The 19,259-nt window shown below is 45.0% G+C and overlaps 2 protein-coding genes and 1 pseudogene across 5 annotated transcripts; 2 read left to right on the top strand and 1 right to left on the bottom strand.

Moving 5' to 3' along the window:
• Nucleotides 1-9,131: 9,131 nt before the first annotated feature.
• Nucleotides 9,132-12,629, top strand: LOC109766617 (uncharacterized). Of its 4 annotated transcripts, none has more exons than XM_020325389.4 (6): nucleotides 9,133-9,503; nucleotides 10,322-10,426; nucleotides 10,541-10,652; nucleotides 10,744-10,805; nucleotides 10,984-11,331; nucleotides 11,428-12,629. In XM_020325389.4, the coding sequence occupies exons 1-6, from the start codon at nucleotides 9,480-9,482 to the stop codon at nucleotides 12,304-12,306; spliced, it is 1,530 nt and encodes a 509-aa protein (XP_020180978.1). In that variant the 5' UTR covers nucleotides 9,133-9,479; the 3' UTR covers nucleotides 12,307-12,629. The 4 variants fall into 4 exon arrangements, with proteins under 4 accessions (XP_020180979.1, XP_020180978.1, XP_073361670.1 ...); XM_073505568.1 differs by lacking the exon at nucleotides 9,133-9,503 and adding an exon at nucleotides 9,535-9,949; XM_020325390.4 differs by lacking the exon at nucleotides 10,744-10,805 and having other exon boundaries at nucleotides 9,132-9,503.
• A 7-nt stretch (nucleotides 12,630-12,636) lies between these two features.
• Nucleotides 12,637-15,573, top strand: LOC141027589 (disease resistance protein PIK6-NP-like; annotated as a pseudogene).
• Nucleotides 15,574-15,668: 95 nt separating this feature from the next.
• On the bottom strand, nucleotides 15,669-18,123 carry LOC109766623 (disease resistance protein RGA5). The gene is made up of 2 exons (XM_020325393.4): nucleotides 17,053-18,123; nucleotides 15,669-16,910 (listed from the first exon to the last, which is right to left on the bottom strand). Exons 1-2 carry the CDS (start codon nucleotides 17,838-17,840, stop codon nucleotides 16,196-16,198), a joined length of 1,503 nt encoding a protein of 500 aa, XP_020180982.1. The 5' UTR covers nucleotides 17,841-18,123; the 3' UTR covers nucleotides 15,669-16,195.
• Between the last annotated feature and the right edge of the window lie 1,136 nt (nucleotides 18,124-19,259).

Genomic DNA, 19,259 nt, shown 5'->3' with positions numbered 1-19,259 from the left:
TCATTAGAGTTGCATCCTTTGTGTGTCCCGGATTTGTTCGTGTGCGTAGGTTCTACTCTTGACAAGAAAGAAAAGTTTTTGGATCGAGCATCCACACCCTATCTTTTTCGGTCATAGGTTTTTTTATTATAATTCTTAGGATTTTTTATGTTGGTCATTTGATTCATAGGTTTGGATCCTATACCATTTTTTCTGAAGTAATCATTTGTTTTACAAAATTCAAAGAAAATCTAGTATTCACTCTAGCCACTTTTGGTTTTTGTTTTTCCTTTTTTTTATGGCATCAAACACTCTAGTATCTTATAGGACTCAAATCGACATGCCACTGTATATCATATACTTTTCATATACCAGGTTTTGAAATTCCTACGAATCAATAAAAAAACCGTACCGATCCGTGGACCGATGGTGCAGCGCGTTGGATGGCAATGGTTTGAGGGTCAGCTTTTTTCGCATCACTTCGAGGGTCAGCGTTGGAGGTGCTCTAAGGGCATGGCCAATGGTATGCTTCAAACCTGCTCGCTGCCAACTAGGCTCTGGTGCTAGTGTCAGTGTGGAGCAAGTGTAGTAGCCTCGCAATGTGTCAGAGTGGCCTGCTGAAGAGGTCGCTGCTCCATGAGGACATGTACAATGGTGGCATATGGATACAGATGCCCCATGACAAAAAGTAGTTTGAGGCACCTACATTTATTTCTTCTCGCCAATGGAAGCTACAACTAGTGGGCCTCGTTAAGAAATAGAAAATAAAGACTCTAGTACACATGTATCTCTACTTTTCACTCCAACCTTTTCAGCTTTTAACATCGGACCACACTTTTTCTCTCCAAACACCCGCCTCCTGCACAGGATCCCACTTTCCTATTCGAACCTACTTTACCTAATATCCGATCCTACATGACATGCGAGGCATCACCCTCGGGCTATGCATTGTACATTGCCCTGAGAGAGATAGGAAAAATAGAAGAGATAGCAAAGTAAAGGAGTGAGAGATGGCGCTAGATGCATGGTTGGGAGAAAGGAGATGACGACATTAGAGCCCCACACTACTGATTGCTTGAGCTACATGAGCTGGGTGAAAATAAACTAAACTGGTGCATCATTCTTTCTATCTAGCTGGATGGGCTGAACAACACCAAGGTGGTGCCTCTATTGTACATGCCCTAACAACTTGTTCCTAGAATGAATGCCAGGTGAACTGGTGCAGTCGCAGACTTCCTGCTGAAGACACGTCAAAGATATCTGCTAAAGCAAACCACTCTGCTAACCTAACCGGAGCTTACCAAATCTTGGATGCTCATGTACTGTGACAGATGAGTGGCTATCATGCCACCTCTTGAGGTTTATTTTATTTTATTTCTGCTCCATGAGATATTCACTGTGTTTTCCTTGTGGACCCGCAGGCCAGTGAGGTGTGGGAAAGGGCTGAGATTTTTTTATAGATAAAAGGGGTCACGGTAGGATCCACCTCACCTCAGAACCGGATCAGTGGACGTGAGCCGCTGCTCCCCTACGATTATTTTACTCCCTCCATTTCACAATGTAGTACGCCCATGCGTCCTGAGATCTAACTTTGATCATAAATTTAGCCAACTAGACCAACTGTGGCAGGATCAAAAATTATACCACCGAATTAGTCTCTTGATACGAATTCAGTGGTATAATTTTTGCTCCCAGCCGGTCTCGTTAGTTAAATTTATAGTCAAATTTGGATCTCAGAAAACGCGGGAGCACTACATTGTGAAACGGAGGGAGTACCTAATATAGTGATGTTCATATCTGCAACGGTGACGCGCCACTTGCACGATTTGTCTCTTCCCAGATTAATATCAGCCGCAAGATATTTGCAGTCTTGCACCCACCCATCCATCTTTCTCACTGTCGTTTAGGACCACTAGTGTTACATAATTTGTTTAAGCCAGTCTGGTAAGCGGTAGGGTACTTGGTAAATGGTAATCAAGACCGGATAATGGAAGAAGGAACCATGCATGTGACGTGATGTGTGGTAGGCCTGGTACTTGATTTGTGGCTCTCATTATCTTGGATTTTATATAGTGCTGCCAGTTATGACTTGGAGATCCATAGCGCCCTTTGTGATAGAGGTTCTTCCACTCCCTTTGAGACCTGCAACATATTTTCGACCAAGAAACATTATTTGTGTAAGCTGTACTCTTCTCATGGATCACAAGAGCACCAGCAGCTCATTAGACTAACTAAAATGCCACATGTCACTCATAGTTGAGTCCAGCGTCGTTATGCTAACCTGAGCTTTTTTTTATAGTCCTAAAATAAGTGTCTCGACTTTGTATTAAGTTTAGAATAAAGTTGTACTAAGTTTGAGACATTTATTTTGGGGCCGGGGGAGTATATAGTTAGATAACCCCAGCTTAACTAATCATGGTCAGTGACAGATGAATAAACAAGCGCAAAACAAAGTGTGGCTGGCGTGATCTGATCTCCGGTGCACTTTCCCGTAGGTCCCACGAGGTGGTGTTGTGGCGGGAAGCATCGAGGTAGTTCCATGTGGTCACACACCTAGCAGGTCCACTTGTGTCCGGCTGAATATCAGCCTCAAGATATTTGCCCCCATTTTCTTCTCTCCCTCATTTTTTTCATTTCGTTTTCAGGCCACTAGGTAGTAGGAGGGGTGGATTTATTAACTGTATAGTGCAAAAAGAGCCCTAGAAACAACATGAATTACAAGGAGGTCGTTAATAAAGAGCCGTAGAAGACGAAAAGTCAAAAGAAAAAGAAAAGATATGGGAGAGTGTAAGCAAAGTTTTTTTTTTTTGCGGGGAGAGTGTAAGCAAAGTTGGACAGCTCAAAAAAGAAAAGAATAGAAGTTGGCTCCGGAATCTTGTTGCGCACTGCCTCAATCTCCTTCGCGCGAGTCATGCACCCATTAAGAAATGGGAGACCCTTATGGCATGGACAGATAGATATGATTGATAATCAATCACAGCTCAGTCCACATTTTTTCCATTATGCACTGATTGTTTGGTGTCTGGATCGTCCACGACTCATTTTCATCCCAAACCCGGGCGCATTTCTCTCTAATGAAATTGAAAACAATCATTCGTTGTTCGTTTATTTTTACTGGTACCTACAGGCTAGTAACCCGCCCTTGATTAGCTTTCACATCTTCAAACTTGATATGACCGTGCATCAAAAGGCATATGATTCTACCGTGATTATCTGCTGATATTTACTTTTCATCTGCTCGCTTTCGTGTAGTAGTAGTAGTAGTACTGAAATTTTCAAAAAAGAATTCTACATAAATAAAATTTTGCTATGCATTTTCAGTATAAGTTGCGATCTTTAAAAAAACAAAGTATTTTTTATTGTTTTAGCAGAAAAATAGCAAATCCAACATCAAATGGTGAGCACCTAGCTTGTGGCTCTCATTATCTTGCCATTTTATAAACTGCTGTCAGTTAAGGCCATCGAGAGCTGCATAGTCTGTGTGTACCTACCTGATTTGCTCGTGTGTGCACGCCCTACTCTCGACAAGAGAGGAAAGTTTTTGGAACCAAAAGAATTTCATAGATTTTTTTTCTACAACTAGAATCCTTAGAAATTTTCCTATGTTGGTCATTTGATTCACATGATTGGATCCTATAAGAAACTTTTCCTAAGTAACCACTTGTATTACATTTCAAAGAAAATCTAACATTCGCTCTAACCACTTTTTTACATTTTGTTTTTGTTTTTCCATGGCATGAAACACTCTCCGGTATACTACAGGATTCCAAATCGACATTGCCACTCTAAATCATGTGCTCATATTACTGGGTTTCAAAATTCCTGCAAATCAAAGGTCGATCTTTTCACGGATCTAACATGCGAGACCGCATCTCCGGCCGGTAGCAGAACTTTGTTGCTGCCGCGTGGCACCATCATTAGCCACTTGCATCATGATTTGTCTCGTCCCAGATTAATATCAGCCGCAAGATATTTGCACCCACCCAACGACCCATCCACCTTTTTCTCTCTCTCTCTCTCTCTCTCTCTCTCTCTCTTCCTACCACTAGCGTTAATTTGATTAAGCTAGTCTGGTGAGTGGTAATTAACCGGATAATGGTAGGACAAGGAACCACGCATGTGACGCGATGACGGGCACTACGCCCTTGGTTTGTGGCTCTCATTAGCTTGGATTTTATATAGTGCTGCCGGTTAAGACTGGGAGATCCATCGCGCCTTTTGTGGCGGAGGTCCCTCCCCACCCCTCGCCTCCACTCCATTAAGACATGCATCAGATTTCTGACCTAGAAACATTTTTCTATATAAAAAAAATCAATTTTTGTGTAAGGTCTACTCTTTAGAGGGAATACTGGAGCACCAACACCTCGCAAGAATAATTAAAATGCCACGTGGCACTCGTCGCCAGGTGTGACCGTGACCGTGACTGTCATCATCGCTAATCTAACCTCTAACCTGAGCTCAACTTATCTTGGTCAGTGCGACACGAATGAAACAAACGCAGGACAGAGATGGGCGGCTAGCGTGATGCCATCTTCTTCGTTGCGCTTTCCGGTGGGGCCCACCGGTGGTGATGTGGAGGGAAGCATGCATCGAGCTAGTAGCTCCAAGCGTGTCCGGTTTAATATCAGCCTCAAGATACTTGCCCACGTGTCTTTTTTCCTCTCCTTTTCTTTGGTTTCATTTTCCTGCCCACGTCTCTCTTTTTTCCCTCCTTTTCTTTGGTTTTATTTTCCGGACCACTCAATAGTGCAATGATTAACTGGATTCGTGCGAAAGAGGCCTAGACGCAACAAAAAAGCACAGGGAAGTCCCCAGGTCGATGCTCCACTTGTCTTTGCTCAAAATCACCAAGACAAGAAAGCCGAGGAGAAATAAAATGTGGGGGAGTCTCGGCAAAGTTGTGTTTGGAATCTGAAGCAATTTGGTCTTAAGCATTGATGTTCGGTTCTCAACGTCGTGCGTAAATCTCGGGTGAAATGTGCCGTATCGGCATTTGGAATCCCACTGCCCGGGGCCTATGAACTAAAGCTCATCTTATCCATGCCTCCTAGTCATGCAACCATTAGCAAAGGAGAGACCCTCATGTGACGGATATGATTGATTATCAGTCACACCTCGGTACGATCCACACCATTCCATTCTCCCGTCTAATTAGTAGTACATTTCTCTCCAAAAGAAGAAGAAGAAAAAACATCATCACCTGCTGTTCATCTCTTAGCATCTGTAGGGGAACCGAATTTCGCTCTACTATCCAATTTGAGATGAAATTTCTTTAGGCACCAAGAGTATTTTACATTTCTTAGCAAGAAGTAGCAAAGACAACATCATGTCCAAAATAGTACTACTGCTCCACTGCTACCCCTCCGTTATAAACCATCATTAGACGGGCCGAGTTAACCTCTCCGTTATAAACCCAACACAAGCTTACCTGACCTTGCATGGGCCGTGACAACCGCACAAATAAAACAATACAGCAGTATCGGAGAAGAGTGGCGGGCAAATCTTCATTGGGCTTTCCTCGTGGGGCCCACCGGGCAGTGAGTTGGCGGAAAGCGCCGAGGCGCATAAAAACGGCCAGTGGTGGATCCACGTCACCTCGGCGCGGGATCAGTGGACGTGAGCCGCGCTCCCGCTGCAATTTTCTTTTTTTTTTTACGATCATGCTATCTGATCTGAGACGGAGAGTCGCCACCTGCAGGATTTGTCTCATCCCAGATTAATATCAGCCGCAGGATATTTGCACCCACCAATCTTCTTTTTCTCCCCCTCTCTGTCTTTTTGGACCACACCGGTGTTATTTTTTTGATAGGGTTTCCATTGATTAAGCTACCCTGTTAGGCGGTAGTGGTAATTACCCGGGTAATGGTACAAGGAACCGTGCATGTGACGCGATGTGTGACACTATGCACTTGGTTTTGTGGCTCTCATTATCTTGGATTTTATAAATCGCCGCTAGTTAAGACCGGGAGATCCATCGCGCCTTTTGTGGCGGAGGTCCCTCCCAACTCCCATCCCAGCCACTGCACTGAGACCTGCATCAGTTTTTTGACCAAGAAACAATTTTTTGACCGAAAATGGATAAACAAGCAGGAAAATTTAGAAGGGTGGCTGGCGTGATGCGATCTGCGTTGTTGCGCTTTCTCGTGGGGCCCACCTAGGGGGTGATGTGGCGGGAAGCATCGAGGTAGTTCCATGTGGTCCAGTTTGTGTCTGGTTCAATATCAGCCTCAAGATATTTGCCGCCATCTTTTTTTTCTTCTCTTCATTTGCTTCATTTTCCGGACCACTCGATAGTGCAATGATTAACCACGCGATGCAAAAGGGGGCCTAAGCGTTACAGAAATTACAGGGAGTTCCCTAAAAAGAGGTTCCGCTGTCTTTGCTCTTTGCCATGAATACGCAGGGACGAGGAGAACAAAAATATTGGGTCCAAAACTAGTACATATACTTTGCCTCTTGTCCGATTTTGGTCCTAGGTATTGATGGTCCGACACATTGTGTATAAATCAGACGAAACCTGTCGTATGTATAGCGTCGTTCTTTGGAATCACATTGCCCGCGACCTCATGAACCAAAGCCGATCTTATCCATGCCTAGTCATGCAGCCATTAACAAACGAGAGACCCTCATGGGAGGGATATGATCGATTATCAATCACACCCTATTTTGGTACCTTTCCATTCTCCACTTATTGATCAGCATCTAGATCTCAGTTCGCAGTGCAGTTTTTGATCCCGAACAAGCATCTTTTGTTTATCCATTTCTGCAACAAGTAACTCCGGACATAAGAGTACATTTCTATCGAGAAATTCATCGTTTGTTGTTCACTTATTTCTACTACTAGTACAGCTTAATCACCTGCTCTTAGCTCTAGTACCTCAAACTTCGAGCATTGCCGTGCATCCAAGAACCCGAGGAACCTACCGTGTTATCAAGCGATATTTATTTTCCATCTGCCCGCATTTGTATAATAGTACTACAAAAAGTAAATATTTTGTGTTAAAAAAGCAAAATATTTAACTAGCGGAAACAAATCCGCTCCACATTTCCAATTTAAGACGTGATTTCTAAAGGCACAAAGCATTTCATTTTCTTGGCAAAGCCAACCCCATGTCCAAATCAGTACTCCTCCACTAGTCCTCCTTAATCCCACTTCTTTAATTAGTGCAAACATCAATTACTACTGTACTGTACTAGTAACAAGGACCCTGACACGTGGGTCCCAGAAACATGTGGCCAGGGATTTTCCCGGCAGCTGACCGGAGAGAAAAGCGCGGTGGGCCCGGGCCTGACCAGGAGATATTAGCTGTCCACCAAAGGTTGGGCCGGATGGGTGCGTGACGTGGCCGGCGCAAAAGCGCATGGAGCAAATAGGATCTTGTGGCTGGGAGCGTGCTTGCCCTTTGCTTCACGGTTGGGTCACGCCGACCAAAAAGATGGATGGTGGCATCACCACCTGCACTGCATCCCCATTAAGAAATACCTCATCATGTCAGCTGATCGTTTGGGACAGGCAGCAGCTTGGTGTGTCAAGATTAGTAGTACTAAATAATCTCACCAAGCAGAGCTCATGTTTCCCCTAAACACAGCAGTAATAGCAAATTTTGCAGCTGTAATAGATGCGGTGGCGGGCGTTGTTCTCCCTTTTGAAGAAAACCCACTTATAATAGTTTGATGCACAAATTGTTTTTTTATAATCTACCGTGGGCTTGTTCGTCGTGATATATGGTGAGTTCAAAGAACAGTTGTGCCTGCTTTTCAATTGAGTTGATTCGTGCTTCTTTTTTGTGGGTGTAGAGCGTCCGAGTGTCCATTCAATACTTACGGAGTCTCTGGAACGCAAGGAAGCGACAAAAACTGTGTCGAATCTTCTCGTCACCGCACGACCAAAAATATGTAGCATCACAACTCGTATATATGCATCTGTCAATTAAATGGACAATAAAATGTCTGAATTTATGTGACAAAGAAAAAGGAGAGAAGCCTAGATTTAGACAAGCCGAGATATGGAAAGGCCACTTGCACACCATGTTTTTAGAGTTGCACTTATTCTGAAATTTACAATCGTCGACACGATTTATCCAACTAGCCAATTTGACAATGTCGAGCCAGACGTATTGTCAATTGGAGTCGCTCTTAAATATGTTCGGATGGTTCCCCTTCTTTTCAAAAAAATAAATACTCATTGTATGTATGGGTTATTTTGGAACGAGAGGAAACATGACAAGCACATAAATGCTTCCTTTTGTCTGGAGCGCACGGTTCCTATCCAAGACATACGAAGTCTCTCGAATAAGTTCATGAAATCATCAAGTTAAAATGAGAAGAGATTCTTTTATTAGCCACACACTACGAGGGCTACAAATGTAACATCACCACTCATATCTCCTCAACAATTATATTTAGAGAAATACGTGTCAAACACTATGTGGCCAAGACGAGAGGAACCAATGTTAGACAAGCCGAGAAAGGGAAAGCCCACTCGTGCCATGACTACATAATTGGCCTTATCTAAAATTTACCAACATTGCTACAATTTATCCCGGAAATATCTCCAGAGGTTCGCTCCTGGCCTCTCATGTTCGAATGGCTCCAGATATTCGTGGCTCTCCTCCGCCTCGCTTCCCCTCCGTCTCCACTTGTGCAAAAACGCCGAGACCCCCATGCGTTGTCACGTGGATTATTTCGCGTACCATAGTAACAGCCTGTAATGCAACAACAATGTCCCGTCAAACAAATTATGTATGAGACAATAAACCACGGGGAAATTCGGTACATTATTCCAAACCGTCATACAAATAATGTCAGGAGAATTAGATAGAAAAATCACACGCAAATCGTACCGAATCGATCGTTTAGATTTACGAGAAAGAAAAATTCTACTACTCTAGGAAAAAAAATACAATTTTGTTTTGAGCTAGTAAGAGAATACACTTGTATATACACTTGGACACGTAGGCCGAGGAGCAGATAAGGGAGAAAGCGCGCCCAATGGGAGGCAAAGCCAGAAAAGGAAAGGGGGAGGCCGGGGCGTCCACAGCCACGAGCTGGCCGGCGCTTCTGGAAATTTCGGGGCTCCGACAGGCGGGCCCCGCGCGTGACGTGGCCGCCCTCCCCGCCCCTCCTCGCGAAAATATATTTCCGTCGCTCCTCCACCCCACCTTCCTCCTACTCCTCCGCCTCCGCTTCCTCCTCCCTCCGCCTCCCCCGGCAGCACGTGCGCGCCCCGCCCCGGCGCCCCCTTTTAGCCGCGCCGCTCGCCGGAGCGTCCCCGCTCGTTTCGCCTCTTTTCTCTGCGTCTGTTTCGGGTCGGTTTCTTTGGGTCGCGGTGCTTCGCCGGCCGGCTCCGGTCGCCGAGGGGGGTGTTTTTTTGGCCGATCCCGGCGAGAGCCGCTGCTTCCGTCCCCGCCTGCTCCGTCGGCTGGTGGTGGTCCCTGCCGCCTGCCTCGTTCGATCTCGGTGACGCGGAGGCCGAGATTTGGAACCCCGGGGGACGGCTCATGGCTTCCATGGCGCTCGCGGAGGTAAAGATCCATTTTTTCTGCCTGCTCCGCGCATTCGCCGGCTGTTCTCGCTTGCTGCGAATTTTTACTTCCGCAGTAAAAACATTTTTTTGGGAGGGATTTACCGTCCAGATTTCTGTTCTCGACGGCTTCTCCGTTAGATGATTTGCCAAAAAGAGTTTTTATTCATTTATTTCTGCAATTATTACCAGTACCACCTCGTCTTTCAACTTTTTTGGGAGGGATTTTTATCCGTTTCTCTTGGGAGAAAGGCCCTGTTTCTAGACACTTCTGTTTTGGGAGGACACAGACCACACCACCGGAATATCTTTAGAGGCTTCCAGAACTAGAGATGGGCAGGAGGACACAACTCCCATCCCATAATTATTTTAGAGTCACCTACCAAACACATGCCAGGAGGCCTGAGTGCCAAATCCAGAAACAATTGATGGTGCTTTCCATCCTAGGTAAAATTCTGTTGGCGCTGCACTTTTACAGTGTTGACTGTAAAATTACTGCTAGTAGTTAACAGTCTTCGTTTAATTCATGCATGGTTGGTTGAGGACCAATCAGCATAGCTCACTTTTTTATTACTAGATAGTAGATTTTTACCAGTACTCCAGTAGCAATGTGAATGTTGATCCTGTTTAATCAGAAACATCTGTAGTTGTAGCTCAAATTATGCCGCAATGTTCAGTTACCCCCTGTGGTGAAATTGGACACTATTTTGGCTTGCTAGGTAATTACTGCTGGTATTTGGAACTGTTTGCAGCCATGATCAGCAATGTGTTTTGGGCTGGCTGAAGTACTGATGTTGTTTCTTCTGTTCTTGCCTCCAGGAAAGGGATGCCTTGGATTCATCTAGGATGCCGATCGGCACAGGGCTATCGGTGGATGTTGCAATGGAGCCCAATGAGGAGGGGATGGGTGAGCATCCTGTCAAGGTAGCCATTTCTTACCCAAGTTTGAGATCTAAGAACAAATATGCTAGTTGGTCCCATCGGCGTATCATATATCACCGCCGTGATGCCTAATGATCTTCGTCTTGCTTTGATTAGCCTAGGAAGCCCTACACGATCACGAAGCAGCGGGAGAAGTGGACGGAGGAAGAGCACGAGAAGTTCCTGGAGGCGCTGAAGCTGTATGGCCGGTCCTGGCGTCAGATACAAGGTGTGTGCAGCCTTTCTAAGTATAACGCATCTCGCATTATAATTTAAAGTAGTTGAAATAGTGATGCTGATTCATCGGAACTGTTCTTTAGAACACATTGGCACAAAGACCGCTGTCCAAATCCGAAGCCATGCCCAGAAGTTTTTCTCCAAGGTGACTATGGCCCTTCCTGTAGTTATGATACATTTGGCCTGTACGCCACTCTGTGGACAGCGGTTTATGTTATATGTTTGTATCATACATGTACTTGTAGAAGCAGAATTGGTGGCAGCTAATTTGAACCATTTGAATGTCGATCATGTTTTCTCATGCGGGGTTGCTTGTCGTGCAGGTGGTGCGTGAACCTGGTGCTAAAATTGAGATCGAGATCCCTCCCCCCAGGCCAAAGAGGAAACCACTGCATCCATATCCTCGCAAGCGCGCGAACTCCTGCAATGGGGCAAACGCAGCAAATGGTCAATCCAAGCTTGCTCATATGTCATCTTCTTCTGGTTCTGACCAAGAGAATGGTTCTCCCGTGTCGGTGATATCTGCAATGCAGTCGGATGCTTTTGGATCATCGATGTCAAACCCGTCATCTCGCAGTGCCTCCCCAGAGTCGTCAGATGAGGAGAATATTGTTCTTCCAATGGTGAACGGAGGGGAAGGTCAACAAACAGGGATAGATCAATCCCACAAGGTAAACAACCATCATTCAGCCCAGTTAGCTGCACTGCTGAACATCCTTATTGAATGACCAGTTGAACTTATTGGACTGCTCTTGTGTCTTTCGCAGGAAGCTGATCAGGAAAACAAAGATACGGGTACCTCTGAAGAGGATTCTTCTGATGAGGTACAGGTAACAAGCGTGAAGCTGTTCGGGAAGACGGTCGTCATCCCAGACCCGAGGAAAAGATGCTCCCCGGATACAGGCTCAGGGCATGAAAACGGAGAGCAAACCTCAGAGTCCTCTAACAAAGGAACATCACAAGCCCCACTGGCTGTAGATATTCCAACACATACAAAGGGAGAGCAAATCTCACAATCCTCTAACAAGGCAACATCACAAGCCCCATTGGCTGTAGAGGTTCCGACGTATACAAATGGAGAGCAAATCTCAGAATTCTCTTACAAGGCAACATCACAAGCCCCATTGGCTGTAGAGGTTCCGACGTATACAAATGGAGAGCAAATCTCAGAATTCTCTTACATGGCAACATCACAAGCCCCATTGGCTGTAGAAATTCAAGCATACGCTGCGCCGCCAAGTGGGTGGGTTCTTCCATACAATTCATTCCCGCTCCATTTCGGGGAATCAGCGGAAGCCAGAATTGCCCGTTTGCACATGTGGTGGCCATACTATGGGTTTCCTATGGTCCATCCAAGTGGACCGAGTGCAGTGGCACACAATGGAAAAGCTACTGATGAGAGCGAAGCTGCGAAGAGCCCTCCAGTTGAATCAAGCTCAGACTTCGTTGACAATACTCAGGCAACAGCCAGCAAGCAGTGGAAAGTGCTTGAGTCGCTTGGAACAGCGCAGGCCCCTCCGTCGGTTTCTAATTTTCAGCTTAAACCAAGCACGAACTCGGCCTTCGTGAGAGTGAAGCCGATCATCAGCAGCGGAGATGAGCCGGTGAGGGGGTTCGCGCCGTACAAAAGATGTAGAGTCGAATGACGAAAGCGGGGATCTTCTTCCCCGTTTCTAATTTAACTATGAACCCTAGGAGGAGCCTGTTCCACATATTCCTTTGCTCCGGTATATTCTTAGGTTTTACTTGCACATAGAGATTGGCGGCGGTCTGGCCCGGGAAATGCGCGTTGTTTCCTGCCTGCGCCCTGTGAAGAGCAGGGCACAGGTGGTTGCTGTATGTGCTGTAGGATAAAAGCAGGAGGTTTTGTAGGGATGCCAATTCTCTGTCTGTCTCATGTTGTTGATGTAAAAGCAAAGAATTTTTGTGTCACTCTTGTTGATTCCTAATGGAAATCGATTTCTCTGAATGAATGAATGAGGCTGGCATGTTTGGTTGTTGCTGGGTGTTGTGTTGGTAAGAGTCTGAAGATGCTGGTGCCTTTTGTCCTGAGCATGCAGGCAGAGCTTGGCCGTGTTGTTTCAGAGTGGGACATGGAAGGAAACATTGTTCACCATTGGTGGCAATACATGCCTTTGAAGTTTCCTGCCATGGCTGCTAAATTCAATTCTCTCAAGTGGCAAATTATGAATATTTGTCTGAACAATGCAGTTGCTGAACATTCCAATGTTTGCCGATGTCTGACCATTCAATTCTGTCAAGCAAGAAGCAGAGGCTACTTAGGTGCTGGGAATTGTTGGGGCCATAAAGGCTTGTTTGTTGTACTTGTGTATATATCCAGAGGATGCAAATATGTCATGTGAAGAACCGAAATGGAAATGGATAGCTGAAGGATTCATTGCGACAAAACGGGTAAATTTGTATCAAGAAGCAGAGAGTTGTTGTAATGAACTTATCAATAGAAGATTGATCCAGCTTGTTGATGTTAATGTTCACTATTATGATTTTAAAAACATTGTCAGGCTCATGATATGGTGCTTGACCTTATAATATCTCTATCAGATGAAGAGAATTTTGCCACAGTTTTAAACCGTGTCTGCAATCCTTTGCCAAACAAGAACCATCGACTCTCCCTGCAATCTTGTGGGTTTAAACATAAATGGGCAATCCATACCATCACAGGAAGCAAGTTACATATCCGCTCATGGAATGTGTTTGGAGAAACAAAGCGGATACCCCCACTAGTGGACTCCCAGTCTTTGCGCGTGTTTGACATATGTGGTAGGGGTCATTCGTCACGGAAAACAAGCATGCAAGAAATATAGGATGTTTTCTATCAACCGAGGTATTTCAGAATTCAGAGAGCAGGAATCACGGCTATTAGCTTCCTGAAGATATCAGAAAGACTCTTTATTTACGGGTCAGTTCAGTTAGAAAATTGTCATCAAGCATAGCCCTGCTACTGAAACTGGTGCGCCTATTCATTGACCAAGACACCGTGTTTCCTGGAGATATGTTTGGGAGAATGCAAGCCCTAGAGGAAGTGTCAGATATCTGTAAAGTTGACAAGCCTGAGAAATTTTTGGAAGGCCTTGGACATCTAACCAGACTGAGAAAGATTTTGATGGGTGAATTATTGAATTGTCCTGATGAGGATAAGTGCGTTTTGAGATACAATGGAGAAAAACTGGAGTCATCTCTCAATGAGTTGGGCAAACACAACCGTCGATATCTTCCTAGTCATCGAAAAATGGGAAAAATATTTGTTTAGGGATCCGTTAAACCTTTCCACACCTTCAAGATCCTAAACTAGAAAATTATATGATGAAAAAAGTTCCCAAGGGAATGGCCACCCTAACCAACATCCTCAAATTGCAGATGAAAGTCAAACTACTTGATGGAGAAGGTCTGCAGCCATCTTAAACTAGAAAATTATATTCTTATGGGTGCCTTGTTTGGCCTATCTCCAGCTAAAAGTCTCAAATTCAGCTGGCGTCCTGACTGTATGTAGTAACAGATTCAAGCTGCGAGAGGTGTTCGACTATAGTATTTGGTGTGGCGAAGAAATGGGTATAAAATTTGCAGCAGGTGCGATGACAGCACTCCGATGGCACAACCTTTCCTGGAGTGCAACTCAAGTTTAGTTGAGATATGGTGATGGTTCGAACATAGGCATCGAACATCTTGCAAGCCTTGTGTACCTCCTGGTCCAAACTTTTTATGATGATGCAACTCGGGAGGAGGTCTTGAAGATGAGATGCTTAAGAGTTACGAGGAGAGGGCAAAGGAGGGGGATAGGCGTAGGGAAGCAGGTGAGTATGTGCCTGCCCTGAAATCTAATTTCTTGTTCCATTCTAGACTTGTTGTTTCCCTTGTGCAAGTTTTTTTTTGTATCCGAATCATTTAAGCCATTTCATCGAATCCTCTTGAGATATTTGGCAAACGCAAGATTTGTATGCTTCAACAACCAATTGAACTGAACCGGCTGTAGTTGCCTCGAGGTGTCATGTTCAAATCTCTGAATTTCAGCTGCACCTTCGTCGACAGTTTCCGTTTGTTCATAGCACGCAAGCCTAACTGTTTGACATTTGTGTATATATAATTGTGGAAAACTGAAAACCATAGTTAGTGCCCAGCTCACACCCCAAATTTTACTTCTGAAATTGTGGTAACCACAGCTCAGGTTATGGCAAACGAACCAACTTCTCTTCAGTTCTGCAATTGTTTCACCCTCGTCCAAACGGAACTCTGCTCTTTGGTCGGCTTGTCAAAAGATTCACCATCGGACAAATGTTCCTTTGGGGGAACAAAGAGGATACTACTAATTAAATCAGGAAGCGAAATGCTACTGAACTGAAACTACGGTAAACAATGTTCAGTTTAAGTGTACATTTTCAGATCAATCCATGTGTGTATCAACGCTCAAAATCTCGCTCTTTTTTTACATCAGCTTAAGCAATGTTCAGCTCAAGTTAAATTCCAGATTAATTCTGGAACTGACTATCACACAACAGAAAATCCAGCAACGAGTACCACTTGCTTCTTCCATCTGTTGTGAGTCTGAAGACTCTGTTTTGAACTGAACCTTGTTTTGTGCTTCGACATATTATAGATTTGTTTCCAGAGGTAGCCGTACGTCGAAGAGGACGCTCCGCCTGATCCTGGTACTGCTGGAACCATGTAGCATCCATATACATACCAATATCAAGCAGTTCAGCTAGTATTACTTATATATAAACAAACCGAAGCTGTCAACAAAGGTGCTCCTGAAATTCAGAGATTTGAACCTGACATCTCGACTCAACCACAGCCGGTTCAGTTCAGTTGGTTACTGAAGCATAAACACTTTGCCTTTCCAATTAGCTTATAAGATTCTGTAGCCAGAGTTACGGTCAACGAATAGGCGCACCGGTTTGTGTAGTCGGGCTATGGTTGATGGCGGTTTACCATGATAACAGCCATGCAAATTGAGTAGCTTCCCAATATATTATCTTGAGGAACCTCGGTGATACCTAGACTCTGAATTCTCAAATACTACCTCTATATGTTTTTTTTTTCCACAGTGAAGAAAACGCTCACATGAGGAGCAGAACCAAACACATCACATGGCACATGGTCAACACAGCAGGAACTTTTGGCAAAAACAAAACAAAACAGCACATTACAAGATCAGGTTGCCAAGTTTCCACAGATGGAGCATGGAAGCCAGCAGATCATACAATTACCGGCAGATCTACATTCAAGTGCAAGCAGAATAGCAGCAGGGTAACATTAGCATCCCAGCAGAAGATGTGCAAGTCAGTTCTCCACTCCAAGTAAAAGCATTGGCTCTTCAAATGGAGAAATCTGATTCTAGCACATGCTGCTTCATCTAGACATCTTCAGAACAACCCTGAACATTGGGAAATCAGGAGTCATCTAGCTTTCACAACCAGTGTTCAAATTCTGGTTATACATATTCCCAGGAAATACAATGACATGGCACATGACTGTGCAGCCCAAGCTTGTCACCATTTAAACAGTGGCAAAACTCTCCTAGTCTGACAAGGATATTAGAAGGTCATGCACCATCACATGAACCTGACAATATCGTTCAAAGTTGTCATCGTCAACATCGACTAGCTGGATCATGCTTCTGTTGACAAGTTCATTGAAACAACTCTCTGCTTCTTGATACAAATTTCCCCGTCTTGTGGCAATGAATCCTTCAAGTATCCATTTCCACTTCACTTCTTCACACGAGATATACTCGCCCTCTGGATATACACATAAGTACAACAAGCAAGTCTTCAAGTGGTGTGGAAGATCCCAATAACTAAGTAGCGATATATGACCCATACCATTTCCATGATTATCACTCTTATATGAAAGACCAGCACCAATGGAACCCTGGAGTCTCTCCCATTCATCTGGGGTTTGATGTTTATTGGATAGCAATTTCGCGATGGTGATTATAGCCAATGGCAGGCCACCACATTTCCTTAAGATCCTAGCTGAAATCTTTTCTAGCTGAGGAGGGCAGGAGTTATCGGAGTGGAAAATCCTCTTAAAGAACAATCTTCGGGAATCAATATAGTTCAGAGGTAGCATTTGATAGAGCTGACCGCCAGAATTAGAACAAGTTGACTTGGCTACATTGGCTATGCGTGTAGTAACAATTATTCTGCTGCCATTATGATTGTCAGGAAAAACTCCTTTGACGAATTTCCAGTCTTGTTCTTTCCATACATCATCAACCACAAGGAAGTACCTGTGCAGTGTTACACTATTAAGTAAGGCCATTAACACAAATATGATGTTCAGCACTACACCTACATTTATCTTTGCAAACAAACATATCATAAATAAAATCATCAAATGCTAATCCCATGTACGGATGAAGAAAAATTTACCTCTTTCCTGTCAAAATGTGTCGGATCCGACGGATTAGTTGATCTTTATCCCACCTCTCCGACTGACAATCATGAAATGCAGCCTGGTCGATTTGAGAAAGGAGATCTTTCAAGAGTTTGTCACGGTCGAGGGTGCGCGACACCGACACAGAAGCTCGGCACTGGAAGTGCCGTCCAATCTTGCGATAGGCCTCCATGGCAAGGGTGGTCTTTCCCAACCCAGCACCTCCAACAACGGCCACCACCTTCAGGTCCACGCTCTCTTCCGTCAACAAAGAGACGACCTCGTTCCTGGGGCCGTCAATGGCCACCAAGTCCTTGGCCACTCCGTGTAACGGAGCCAGCCGAGGATCTACCGTCATCGAGACGTAGTTGTCGAGATTCAGCCTACGCCGCCGCTCGCCCTCCTCGACGACGCGGGCCTTGAGCTTCTTGATCTGGGCCCCGACGCCATGGCGGGCAAACATTGTCTTGAGCTGGCGCGCGGTGCTCCTCGGGAACGTGGGCACGGCCTCCATCTCCATGTCGTTTTCGTCGAGGCGGAGCATGAAGCGGTCGATGCACCCCTCCATGTCGTGGCCGAGATCCCGCATGCTGCCCATGCAGCCCATGGCCAGCTTGTCGAGCCCCTCCATGCCCGCCAGCATGTTCACCAGGATCTGCATCGTGCGGAGCTCGCGCTCGAGGAACGCGATGTCCTTGCGAACGCTCTTGAGCATCGTGTGCCCGTCGCCAAGCAAGGTGGCGAGCTTGACGATGACGGAGCCCAACGCTCCCGTCCCCACCATCTCCCTAGGAGAAGAAGAAGCTAGCCGCTACACAGGTGCCATGGGTTATGGTGTTGGATACTTGGATGGAGTGATGGTGGGTGAGCTTGACTGCTTGAGAAGAACGAGGTCAAGGAGCCGGTTAGGCCATGGTGGAGGAGCGTGGTGTGTGTGTGTGTGTGTGTGTGTGTGGTACCTCTGTTGTTGCTATGGAGCTTCTCGGAAGCCCATCGCATGAGGCTGCCAGGCGGGTCCTAAGGGATCATTCAGACTGAATCTGAGCGAACCAAAGTGTCCTGCTAGTAGTAAGAAGATAAACAATTACGATGAGCATCCCTTCCCATGTGAATCTATCTTAGCAACCAAGTGTTCTGCTGAACCAACCATGCAGGATGCAGCATGGTCCTGCTCTTTGTTTTACTCCTTGGAATACGGCTCTGTCCCATCAAAGGCAAAGCCACTAGAGGTGGCACTAAAATATTTCGGAGAGCACAACATCATATGTATTGTCTGACAAACCTCGCTGGAGCATGGAGTTTGTTTTAGGTCCACTAGGTTCGTGTTCACTGGATGTTCTGTCAGGGGTTAGTGATTAAATACTTATGCCAACACTGATGATGGCACAAAATGGGCCGTCGGATCTTCGATGGATGCTCTAGATTCGTGTGCGGGAGCCGGTGTGCAAAGCTTCATACATTTGATGAAAACCCCTTGACTAACACCAATATACAAAACAGGTCTCTTCACCAGCTCCACGCAGCCCATCTCGAGCATTCATCCAAGATCCAACGCCCAACGTTCATTTTTTTTTTCTATTTTTGAACCCTAAGTGCTGCTTCTACAGTAGTCTAGGGGTAGTTAAGAAAAGTACCAGCCATGTTCTTCTCACTGCCATGTTCTCTCCATCCCTAACCTCACATGCCTCCCAAGTCCACTCCCGTCGGCCCATCTCATATCCCCCCTGTGTACTTTAGGAGAAGGTTGATGTTTGTTTGTGTTATTATTGGTTATCTCGAGCTTTTCCCTCGATTGTTGTAGAGGATTCAAAGAGATAAGTGGGTTGCTTGTTAGAACGAAACCGGAGTCGATACGGTAGGATAATTGTCATACCATATCATATTTGACTTTATACGTATATGGAAGCGGGACAAGTATAAGTAGGTTGCGGATTCAAAAAAACAATTATACCCGATTATGTTGGATTCGCACATGGTATGGTATGGTATGTCAAATAGAGGGAGTTTGGGATATGTCTGAGGGAACAAAGTGGAAACAGTCATGATTATATTTGACATACCATACTATGTGCGAATCCAACATAAGTAGGACGCGGCTAAATTTGTGAACAATTCTTAACTTTGTGAACGCTTTTCAAAAGTCATGATTGTATGCAAAATTTTGGAACAATTTAAAAATTCATGAATACTTCTACAATTTAAG

This window comes from Aegilops tauschii, chromosome 7 (genome assembly GCF_002575655.3).
Source record: "Aegilops tauschii subsp. strangulata cultivar AL8/78 chromosome 7, Aet v6.0, whole genome shotgun sequence".
In the NCBI taxonomy this organism is placed as follows: Eukaryota; Viridiplantae; Streptophyta; class Magnoliopsida; order Poales; family Poaceae; genus Aegilops; species Aegilops tauschii.
Note: the sequence above shows the minus strand (reverse complement) of the source record. Positions and strands in the feature narration are given on the sequence as shown.